At 39.7% G+C, this 12,545-nt stretch overlaps 1 protein-coding gene across 2 annotated transcripts in view; it reads left to right on the top strand.

The window, feature by feature from the left end:
* The window catches only part of rgs17 (regulator of G protein signaling 17), a 28,243-nt gene extending 16,404 nt beyond the window's left edge, over window positions 1–11,839 (top strand). For both annotated transcript variants that reach the window (XM_085296467.1, XM_085296465.1), the window contains 3 exons: window positions 157–231; window positions 318–549; window positions 2,378–11,839. In XM_085296467.1, the coding sequence (XP_085152593.1) occupies window positions 157–231; window positions 318–549; window positions 2,378–2,566 (496 nt within the window). In that variant the 3' untranslated portion in view covers window positions 2,567–11,839. The remainder of the gene's footprint in view (window positions 1–156; window positions 232–317; window positions 550–2,377) is intronic.
* The last annotated feature ends 706 nt before the right edge of the window (window positions 11,840–12,545 follow it).

The raw sequence follows: 12,545 nt of genomic DNA, 5'->3' as shown, positions 1-12,545 counted from the left end.
TCCAGGGGCAGAGAAAACACTGACATGTTTATCACAGTCAATTTAATGTTACGACCCTAAGTGTATACATAAATATTAAAGAAACATGCTCATTTTAATAGACATATATTGAGGCTTTTATTTTGGCAAGTATAATACTTTCTTCCTTTGATCCAGGAATGACGACAGAATGGAGAGGAGTGAACGGCAGACATGCACCAAGATGGACAGTATTGAAGCTACTGAAGAACAGTGAGTTCAGCTATCTATTCTCCCATTTGTGTGTCTCTATCAATCTAACACAAGTGTGTCTTTTTTCTTTTTTTTTTTTACTGTAGACGCCCTAGCCTAGAGGAGGTGTTGTCGTGGGCACGGAGCTTTGAGATGATGCTGCGCTCGCTGGAGGGCCGGGAGGTTTTCAGGCAGTTCCTGCGTTCTGAGTACAGCGAGGACAACCTGCTTTTCTGGTTGGCCTGTGAAGAGCTGAAAAAGGAGACGGATCCCACAGCGGTTGATGAGAAGGCCAGGATCATATATGAAGATTATGTGTCCATATTATCACCCAAAGAGGTGAGCCACCACAGGAACGCAACCGAAACACTTTAAATCAAGACCTTGCACTAAATGGCAAACCTGTTTCCTCAGGGTCATCTTTAGTCCTGATTTATGAAACCCATGTATGGATTGCTTTGGTAGTCTCCAGTAATTAATCCTAATGAAACTGCCGATGCTTTCCTTTTTTTCTCGTTCCACTAGTTGTGTTAGGGCAATTTCCAAGGAATGCATGTCGCTATCAGGAATAAGTGTGACCACTTTACTATTCCCAAGATAAATTTTCCATTTAGCTACTACTTTATTTCCCATCAGCCATAGCTAGACTTCGTGTAGGGTTCATCACTAATTTAAAAATGTGGCCATGAGAAGTCACTGAACTAAAACTGTAAACACAGTTCATGGCAGTGGTTTCTTATTTCTGATTTACTATGCAGACATGTGCTAATGTGATTTACAACTATAGTTTTAAGTTGGATTGATTCCTCATTTGCAAAAGAAAAACAAAAAATGGTCTTTACACATGGATATGGGAGCTCTGCAGGTATACTGTGGTGTCTGGAACAGTAACTCTGGCAGAGGATCTGTTGGTTACTGTGCTTTAGGAGTGAAGCCTCTGTGGAATAGGCTAGTGCTGGCACATTCTGCACATCGGTGTTCCTCTAGCCATTCCTCAGTGTCATTTAATTAATCTATTAGCTGGGGTTTCACATTACTAAAATTTTAAACTGGGCACCAGCACCCTGAAAGATACTATTTCTGATGCCACTTAGGAAAAAAAATCACAAAATTAAGCATTTTTTATTAAAAAAAAATGATGATAATAATAATAATAATAATAATTAGATCATTACTGGTTCGTGCAAATGTATTCATCTGTTTATTTCCTGTGGCTTCTGGTGACTTGGCACCATATTTCCTTGCTGATCAGAGTTGGTAAGGTAGGGTGCCACAGCTTCTAGTTGCAGACTTATGTCTGCTTCATTTCCTGTCTGCTTCATAGCTTAACAGACAACTAATGTTACCAGTTACGCTGATGACAACACAAAATTCTTCATAAAGACTGGGGTGTTAGTCTTTTAGATGCCTCGTCACATTTGTTGTGCTGCTGTTCATCTGTTCAGCTGCTAGTGAGGGGCGGGGCTGTGTACTACCCTGTCTGCAGCAGTGCTGTGTGGGGGGGGGGGAGAAGAAAAAAAAACGAGACTATTGCAGATGAGTAACTAATCCATGTCATGGCTACGGTACTGATGGTACCAAAAAACAAAGCAAGTACCATCACATTTTTTAGAGTTGTGGTATTAAAATGTACTGAATCCATTCTGGTAACGTCCGTATCTATCATTGGATTTGATGTTCTGCTTAATCAGGTTATTTGTGCTTATTTGCTTACTGACTTTACATTTACTCAAATTGGTAGGTTTGTAATGCCTCAGAAAGGCCCTTTGTGGTATGACTACACTCAGAAGCCTGATTGGTCTTTATACAGTAAAGTCAGAGAACCTAGTCACTTTATTTAACAGGGGTCTATGCATTTTCTTAATCTTGAGTGACAACTTTAATCGTTGTCATTTAAAAACCTGCTAGCAGCATGCTGGTTGTTGTGTTTGTATCTCTACTTCATTTTTGTTTGATGTAAATACTATAATTTAACACAACTCTGTATGTTGTTTATGTTATTTCTACCAACCAGACTGATTGTAGTGGTTGCAGTCTGTCGCAACATTATGGTTACCTTTCTGGGGTGGTGCATGATTCAATGCAGAAGTTGAAGTCCTTAGCACATTTCCTGTCCCAACAAACCACAGATCATCACTTCTACTTAATTTTGTTCTCCTTACCCGAGGTGAGTCTGGACTCACGGGTCAGAGAAGGAATAAACCAGAGCCTGGCGGAGCCGAGCAACCTGATGTACGAGGAGGCCCAACTCCAGATCTACACCCTGATGCACCGGGACTCCTTCCCCCGTTTCCTCAACTCCTCTGTTTACAGAGACCTCCTGGCCAGCAGGAGGCGCACCTGCCTCGACACCTAGTCTCCTCCAGCCTCCATCATCGCCATCAAATGCCAACAAGACTACTACTTAAACTTCAAATACTACTATGGTGCCAGAAGTCGGGTTTGGAAAAACCTCTCCCTCTTTTTTGGTTGAAATGGCCGAGTGACATCCAAGATAGCTGGTTGTTAGTTTTTTTTATTTATATTTTTTAAGCAATTTATATCCAGTTCTCCGCTGGAGGTGGGTCAGCCTTTGCTGGTGGTTATTGGTCAGTTTTAGACCATTAATGCTGGCCAGTGATTGTTTTGCTAGCAATTTGTGCTTTTCGTTATGGTTGACTGGCCAACCCACGTATCAGCTATCAGTTGAGATGGCCAACCTAGTGACCCGCTGTTGGTTAACTGTGGACAAAGACTCCTTAGGAGGTGGGAACAGAGTGCGAGAGAGAGAGACAAAAAGGACAAGCCCACTGTTCCTGTACTGTAATATTTTAGACCTCATGCTTTTTACCCTTACTTAGTGATATTCTCTGTCTTTACTCATTATTTTTAACAACTTTTTAGTTTTTTCAAGTCTGTCCCATTCCTCAGATGTCTTTCATTTAATTTTGCTCTTCATTCCTTCACTGTCCAAACATGACATCTATCTGTCGGTGGGATTTAGGGCATTTCTTGCCCTTTTAACCAGTAGACACACTGGCTCTGCATGCAACTCTCTCTCACTATGATCGCTTGATGATATAAGCCGCGGACTGCAACTGTTTTTGAATATTAAGAGGTATTTAAGGGGGGCGGGGAGGACTGTATCTCTGTTTGGCTGTCTGTGTCCAGTGATGGGAAAAAGTAAACTTCTGACATCTTTAGGCTTACTGCAGTATTTTTATTGAGGAGATTTGAAGGTGTCTGCAGCACGTGCAGCACCTACCATTTATCCACCTGTCCATCCAATCCATCCGTCCATCCAAGCACTTTCCTTCTTTAGGATTCGTTAACTGGGAGAAGGGCTAGAATTGTGGTTGGGCAGCTACATCTATTATTATTACTCATGAACTTTAGACAAAAAAATCTCTCCACTGAGAAAATCACAATGCCTTTACATGCAGGAAAAGGCAGCACAAGTGCTGCTGCAGGTTTTCTGGAAAGCAACCACAGTTTGTCCACCAATCCCTACCTCCCTTTTTTTTTTTTTTTTTTTTTACCCTCGTTTCCCTCCCTCCTCCTCCTCCTCCCTCCAGTTCAGACCATCAAGGCCTGACAAGCACAGGTGCCCAGTCTAGGGGAAAAAACACAGCTGGAGAAAAACAAACAGACGAAAAAATACATTGAATCCAAATAAATAATCATCTAATTTTTTTTAATTCTTGAGCAGAAAAAGAGGGCTTACCTTGTAGTGTTTTACAGTGAATTTTTGAGCATTATAGAAAGCCGCTTCTGCTTTAAGAACAGTAGCAGAAATTGCAGGCGCGGGTGTAATGTAAAAGGTTATCAAACCCTGGCTTTTGTCTGTAAGGCTTTAGCTTTAGTTGTGGCTAAAAACCGGAGATTGGATGCCTGTTATAAGCAGTTACGCCGAACCAGGTCCCAAACACGATGTCAGAGATGCCGTGATGACGTCAGTACTGGTCGCTAGGCTGTGGAGCCTTGGTCCTTCTGCCGTGTGGTGGTCCTTCAGTTAGCTACTGCCTGTTCAAGACGCTTGTTTCTTCATACCAGAGCTAATGAAGAGGGTTGGTAATAACAACGCTTGCACACGGGGCTAGTAAAAGAAGCTTGCATAGTCATGCTACACACTCGCCTTTTCAACTAGCCGTCTAGGTTTCAGCATGCTGTAGTCAAGCAGTTAGCATGCTTGTGCTAGCCATGCTAATTTTCTACTCCACTGCCAGCCCTCGCGCACACTCTGGTTTGTTTTTCTAATCAGACTTTGACAGCATGCTACGGTAACGGCCGTGTGTTTATGGTACAGTGACACATTTACCAGAGAAAAAAAGAGGAGAGTTTAAGCGGTTGTGCCAAACCTCCCATTAACATTTTTAATACATGAAATGATTTTTTCTTTTAATGATGTAAACATTTGAACATGAACATGTGCATCCACATGAACATGTGGATGTACAATAGACAGTGCATGAGTGCTGTATATGCTTTTTTTTTTTTTTTTTTTTTTTTTTTTGTAATTAACTGAGCCTCTGAGTGTATTCAGCACTCGATAGGTAGCTGACCTCCTGGCTTGTTTGGGTGAGTAGTGCCACATCTTAGAGTGTCAATGAAACGGTGCCACTCCTCACTGATTAATGTCGGCATCCATGTTTCTGGCTCCTTTAACTACCTAACATTCATGTGCCAAGCTTGGTCTAGATTAATTATAAGAGCGGATGTTGCACGACGCCTAGCAGGCCTTTGAAATGCAATTGGATGTCAATTTGAGGCTCTGTCTCACTTGTCGGAAAGTTAATTAATAAACACCTTTCAGGATATAAAGTTTTTGTTTGTTGCCACTGTTTCTAAACTGCAACTTCAGGTTTTGTTGGAGAAACTAAATAAGGAAACGAATGAATACAAAAAAAAATCCTTTGCAGGAGCCTGGGATTTTGATGTTTCCTCCAGACTTATTTCAACAAAAGAAACAGACAGGATGTCACAGTAGTACAAAAGCTGTCTGCTGTGAATAATGGTCAGGAAGACAAGTTGAAACTAATAACCACGCCACAGTTTTTCAGTGTTCCTTATTAAAAATATACTCTTGTTTAACCTTTGGCAATATAGTACTCACATTCAGGCTATGTGAATATCCATAAGGGCTTGAACTGATATTGCTTGGCTGCTTTAATGAAGAGTTCTGCATGCATGCGCCCAGTTGACCAGAAACAGAGGAATACAGAGTAATTTACCAATTCTGATACCGCAAGATCAGCTTTCACTCTCACTCCTTGGAACAGTTTTACCTTTTCACAAAGTGAAAGCATTTTAGACATTTGTATTTGGACAACTCTGGAACTTTTTAACTCATAAAGCTCTCATGCAGACACATCCCTCTTCTGCACACTAGAACTACATTTCCTTGTTTTTTTGCAGGTTTTTTTCAGAGTCTATATAAGTAACATGAGAATGTTTCACCAACAACCAGATATTGAAATCATGGTGCAATCAAAACAAGTTTACATTTATAAATTGTGAGATGTGTGTACCTTATTAAATACTCGTAACTGTGGGAAGCTAACAGCCAGCAGGTTTGAAGCTGGCGCGAGTCTCTGCCCAGGGCTAACGGGCAAGCTGGAGTTTAAAACTGGGAGCGTTTTACAAGGAGGACAGACACGGTAGAAACCCAGGTTTTCTGCTCGCGTCCATTCCTCGTAATTTATTGTGACTTTTACACAGCGGGGAGAAGTACACAGTTGTTTATTTTTAATACCTGCGTTTTAAATGTGGATTTTGCAAGCAATGACGATGATGTGAAGTGATATAGTTGTCATCGCTAAGTTTAGATTTTTGTCTTTAAATTTCCATGGATTCCAAGTGAGAGGGTCTTTAAAATGTGGCTATGGTTTTATTGAGTAAAAAATATATAAAGAAAAATATTAAATAAAGGTTGCGAGCTAGAGCTGAAGTGTCCTAACGGGATGGAGGAGGTTTGCGAAGCTTTGGCCTTACTGACATGTTTTTTTTTTTTCTTTGTATAAAAAAGAAAACAAACGTCTCTGTAGGCTTTTCACTACCTCTCATGTTGGTTAATTTATTTCACATCTAGTTGTCAATGTAAAAGTTGTTTTTAGATCTACTTGAAGCCTAACACTGTAAACAAAAATGTGCACAGAAAATGACTATGTATATGACCAGAGGGGTTAAAGAGAGTTTGGCCTAGTCAACATATTTCTGTTTGTTTGTTTGTATGTGTGTTTGTTTTGAACTTGTGTTGAGCTGAACTAGATTTTGCATCTCTATAAAGAATTCAGGAATCCACTGTCTAAGGGCTAATCCCATTTTTGCCTATGCAAATCTGTTACTGTGGGTGAGTTGGGAAAGGGTGAGCTAATGCACCTTTCACCTGTTTTAGATGGACCATGGTTTACATTGCCCTTTGCTGATATTCTTCTTATTCAGCAAAAATGTACGCTTATTTTTGTTTATACATATACATACATACAAAACAAATAATATACAGAGTAAATAGTATATGCCTTCGTGATGATAAAAAAAAAAAAACAAGAAACCTTGATGAAAACAAATAAATGTGTTGTCTGACATTATGTGGCTGTGTGCTGGAGTCTTGGTAACCTAGATGACTGGAATTCAACTTGACTGTCATAAAACTGTCATTACTCAGGCTACAAGACTTGTAGCTGACCCTGTGCAGTATTACCTGACTGAAGGAATAAATTTTATTTATTTAAAGATCAACCAAATCATGACTTTCTGTGACAAACATGTTACCCTGACAGTAGCATGTTATTAGACAGTGGGGTAAACAGGGGACCACCAAGGATTTGTCCTTATCATTTTTAAAGCCTAAGACTATGTAACTTTTGGTAGGAAAAACCTTTTGTTGCCAAAGTAGGGGTAGGCAGGTGTTTAAACAGCAGTAAGTGTTTAAAGAAAAATATATCCGTAGTTTTTATGATCTGAAAAAGAACTTCACTCCTGCATCTCCTCTGGGCTTGTGATGCCTGTGATAAAGAATTTTGATCAACTACAGGTCCTTACAGACCAAATCACACACGGGAGAGCTTTCCTTTAGTGCTTTAACTAAAATCTAATGAATTAAAATCTACTCGACTACTCAACTAAACAGTAACCGGAAACAATATCAAAGTGCTACTACAAAAAGACTTAAAGGCAAACTTCTCCCACTTCTGACCAGATTGGGTGAGTAGTACAAGACGAGGATGAAGAACAGCGGATAAGGTGGTACAATGGGCTAAACCAGAGACTTAACGTTGGGGAATGTGAAACCAGAAGGGGAGTGACATACAACCATATTCCTATGCTCGACCTGTTAGTGGGGCTTGAAAGAGAGAGGGGAGAGTGGCAGGAGGAGGGATGATTTTTCTTTTTTCTTTTTTTATTCTGTAATTGTTTTGTCAACCCCCCCCCTTTCTTTTTTTTTTTCTTTTTTTTTTTTTAAAAAAAAAAATCCATATTTCTGCCTACTACAACTTCAGGGTTAAAACAAAATGTTGTTTAGAAGTAGCACAAGTCATAGAGTTAGCAAACACACTCAGTAATGTCAGTCGCACAGCAAGTTCGTTAGCAATAGCTAACATTAGCCACTTTGTCACAGAGGCCTAAAGACTGCTCGGTGAACGCTTGGCAAACTGATCGCTGTAGAAAAAAAAACTCTGATCAATTGGTGAGCAGTTGCTGGCCTGTATGTCTTTCAAGACATACAGGAGCTACATCTGTGTTGTATACGATCTATGGCTGAAGCAACACGTTTCAAAAGGTGCAGCTTTTACTTTGAAGGCGTTGCACTCTTTACAGTTTTAAAACCTCTTGGCGAGTAGTCGGCAAACGCAGACAAGTCAGTGTCACGCAAACTTAGGGCAACTGTAGCAATCTACTCATCGTATACTACTTTGCTATCAGTTTCAGAGATGGCAAGCAACATCCAGAATCCTCTCACACCTGGTTTGAAACTGCTCCTTTTTCCACTGTGACTGATGGTTGCCAAGTGGTCTCCAACTGGTCTCTACGCCTGTGTGACAGGAGTCTTAGTTACATCCAAACTTTGAGTATACTGAGTGGAAAGAGTTTGTTTTACTGCTTATGAATATAATTGTTTTATCTCTAAGAGTGAGACCGTGTTATTGACTCATTCAAAAGTTACATAGTCTCACTTTATAAGGGCTTTGGAGCTGGCGCAAACATGGAAACAAGCTAGCCGAGTCAATGACAGTATCTGCCTTTGAAGTGTGCACTGTCCACACGCAAGTCGCAGTAATTCACTCTAACCATTCAAATAAACCCCGCTCACCATGAAGTATTCCATATTTTATTGTGATTATCTTTGTTGTTTGTCAGTAGACTCTCCACGAATGTTGTGAATTATATGATGAAATGAGTGGCAACACTGTGGCAACAGCAACTTATTTTTCTATTCTTCAACTTACTGTTCTTTTTGTAGCCACATCCAGTCAGACTATCACTGTGTTTATACAGTAGCATCGATGTGGAGCAGAAGTGGGCTTTGTGTTTGTTAAACACTCCACTAAGGCAAAACGATAGACTAGTCAGTTATAAGTTACTTACGGGACCATTTATTCAGCTCTAATGAGCCACTTTTAATGTTCAGTTGAGGTTTGATTCAGATCTAAATAATTTTTTAACTTTTTTTTTTTTTTTTGTCAGGAAAATTTAGCTCCTTAACTGAAATGGAAGTGACAGTAGGATGGTTGATTTTGTGTGTGTGTGTGTGTGTGTGTGTGTGTGTGTGTGTGTGTGTGTGTGTGTGTTTTCCTTCTTTCCACAGTGCATCATGGCTAAAGAAAGGTTTATTAATTGATGTCGGTTTTGTGTGTTCCCTCAGTTGGATTTGGTGCCTCTTTATGCTTCACAACAGACCTCAAGATCTTGTTTTCTTGTCTGTCTCACTCTCCCCCTGTCAGGCTTACGCTTTCTCTCTTTGTGACATCACATATAAAACTCTGTTATTAGCCGTTAGTGGAGAGACGGGCCAATTTTACAGCAAAAAATTGCACTGATGTTTAATTCCTCCCTCATATTGTCTGTTTTGTACCTCTTCTGGAGGTGTTTGTGCTACTCTCGGAAAGAGATTTTGTCCGTGCGGGTACTGCTCGAAGTTGGTTCTCAACAGTTTTAGGCAATCACTTCTCTCTTTATTGATTTAGATGCCTAAGCCTCTTGCTTTATGTCATGCCTTTGTAGATAGATCACGGTCATCGAGAAATTATCTGCAGGTGAAAATGAAAAAAAGAATTTTACCGTCACTTTAGGCGATTAGAAAAGTGACATTTTTTTCTATTCAGCATGCTTTGTGCTAAATAAATGAAATAATTCAGTTATTTGCTATAAACGATACTGTATGAGTATGTATTCAAGTACTGCAGTATGCAGACAATTAAAAATATGAGAAACTCTTTTGAGAGGTTCATATTTTTCTTCTAGTATGTTTGACTATAATATTGATGGTTATGGGTACTTAATTCTTGTTTTGAGTGTCTCATGAATTACCCGAATGATTAAATGAACATCTTTGTAGTAACAGATATGGTCAGTTATTTCCACATGCATGATTTGAAGAGAGATTTACCAGGACAGTGCTTTTTAATCCAGAGTCAGGCTCAACTTTTCGCTGTTTTTCACTGGTTGCTTGACACGTCTCTTGAGCGAGATCCTGATTGCTTTATTTTGACAGGTGAAATTTAATCTTTGTGGTCACTAATGGTCCAGAAGGTGGTCTGGGGTGAGATGTATATTAAATTTGGAGCCTCATCCTGCCGCACTAAACAGATGTGACCTCCCTTTTCAGAATTGAAATGCAGAGATGAGAATAGTAGCCAGTTTAAGGGTGAAGTCTTAAGACAATAGAAAGCATCTCACTGTCTCCAGTCTTCAAGATGACTGCTTGTATGTATGACTTTGAAATTTATCAGAGGAAACTGATTGTCAGTTCTTAACTGTAGCATGTAAAGACTTTTATATCTTCTAGTTTAAACCCAACCTCATGTTGTAAAATAGCACTGGAGGGACTCAAGTCTTGTGGCACACAGTGATTTAAATCTGTAGTCCAAGAAAGAGAGAAAATTAAAAAGTATTAGGGAGTTTAGACTTTGTGAGAGAGATTCAGTCATGCTTGTACTGGCATTTTTTTTGCATGATGGAACAAGACAGACAAAATATTTGCATCCAGTTTAAAAACAAACAAACTAGGTTTAAAGAAAATTGCAGGGAGGAGTGTCAAAAGGAAAACGGATGATATATACTTGTGTACTTTTTTTGGTGAGATTTATTTGGGAAGATGGGAAGAAACTGCAAGCCTGACCTGAGGTTATTAATGCTGCAGTCACACTAGGGAAAAACGGGGTTGGAGACTGAGGCATGACCAAGATTATTGCAACCGTGTGCCGTTTTGGTACCGTCTGCGTGTATTTATAAATTAGATGCCAATTTATTTGCAAACCAGAGTGACTCTAGTCAGCCTGAGTTGACTGCTGGTATTTCTTTATTTTCAATGCCCTCGCGTCTTGCTTTATGCCATGTTTTCTGCAGGTGAAATGGGTTGCCTGGTGGATGAGAGGCCGCTCCCCAATAGGCAACCTGTGAAATTGCCTCATACTTGAAAGTGGGTGCTGCAACCACTTGCAATCAGTCTCCAACCAATTGCAAAATATTCAGTGTATTCACCAGGGGACCATTGGTTTAGTTTTATTTTTGCCATGTTAATTTTTCCTCTAGAGTGACTGAACCATAAGCTAGAAATAAACCTCACATAAAACCATTTTTTTCTTTTTTTTGTAATAGCAGCAGGCTCCAGTTTCATTCTTGCAGTCCCTGTTTTACTCTCATCAAGAAAAGAAAATAAGCCTATTTGCTGAACGTCACACAGGTTTCTTTACGAATAAACAGCCTAAAAAAATATAGAGCTTTGTGGAATTCAATTAAATAAATAAAAAGAGGGAAACTCGAACTGCAAATGTCCAACTAAGTACAGAATGAGTATGTCTCTGTGGTGGATGAAATGTGCCAAAATAATAATCTACCTTCCACTTTAGTGGAACGGGGTGAAAAGAATTGTTGGAATATAAAAAGATCCTGATGAAACGCATTTCATGAGCTTTCTTTTCATGTTGCTGTTGTGGGTTTGTGTCACTTCTGAATCATTCACATGTAATCCAGCTACCCAACATGTAACCAACAAAACCATAATATAACGGGCACTGAACCTTTTGAGATGTGACTGATGTGGACTGCAAGCAACCAGGTCAGCTCCCAGTAAAATTGTACAACTCACTCACAAAAGAAGCTTGCTATTATTTTAATTTTATCTTTACTGTTGCTGTTAATTTATTCCAGTCAGAAGTTTTTCTGTCATTGTTTTTCTTTTTAATCTGAAAAGACACAAAAAAATGTTGTTCATCAGCCTTTAAGCATCATGTTTACACGGTGCTCAGTCTTGGTACACTTTGATCTACGGTTCTGTCTCTGTCTTTGTTTACACAATGACATCTTGCATTAAAAGAAAACTCCAACTTATGGTAACTGCCCTTGAATATCTGTAATTTAAATCGTGCTGCTAGAGAAAGAAATCTAAATGTAACAACTTACAATAAATACTTAATAGATTTTTGCCAAATGTGACTGTGTTTTTCTTTGAAGGTGTGGGAAATGAAGACTCTGATTTAAGGGACTCCAAATTGATTGTGTGAGAGACAAGGTCTGAAACAAAAGAAATATCCAGTGAGCAGCATTTGTGTGGACCAAAAGTCCTTGATGCCAGAGGTCAGGGTGATGATAGGAAGGCGGCTGTAACTCAAATAGACTCTCCTTCCAACCAAGGTATGCAGAAAAGCATCTCGTTGAACCTTCAAGCAGATGGGCTGCAGCAGAAGTCCGCAGTGGGCACCGCTGACGAGTGATCTGAGGCTACGATTGAGTTATCAAAACTGGACAATAGAAGATTGGATAAACGTTCCCTGGTCTGTGCCTTGATTTCTGCTGTGACATTTGGATGGTAGGATCAGGGTACATGATGAAGTGAGCGGCAAGTCGATGCATTTTTATTGTAATTTCCCTTTTATTAATTATGGCAGCAGGGTGTGGTTTCCCGACTCAGCTGTAGGAGGGAGAGAGGTGGGGCATTTACGGGGTGGCAAGGACTAAATTCAGTCTCTTATTTCATCAATTTATCATTTTAATCCAGAGTTAAATATCTTAAGTAACTATCAAGCAGGTGTACAGCCAATTTTGTGTAGGGATTCATGGATGAACTCCCTTTTGTAGATTTTTAAGCCTGTTCCTTCATCTTTATACCTGAAGCTGGCCAGTTTTCACTTGTCTGG

This window comes from Mchenga conophoros, linkage group LG13, assembly GCF_057382185.1.
Source record: "Mchenga conophoros isolate Kocher_MC1m ecotype Shallow Benthic linkage group LG13, M_conophoros_male_GT1.1, whole genome shotgun sequence".
In the NCBI taxonomy this organism is placed as follows: Eukaryota; Metazoa; Chordata; class Actinopteri; order Cichliformes; family Cichlidae; genus Mchenga; species Mchenga conophoros.
The sequence above is the reverse complement of the archived record's forward strand: the minus strand, read 5'-3'. Positions and strand labels throughout refer to the sequence as shown.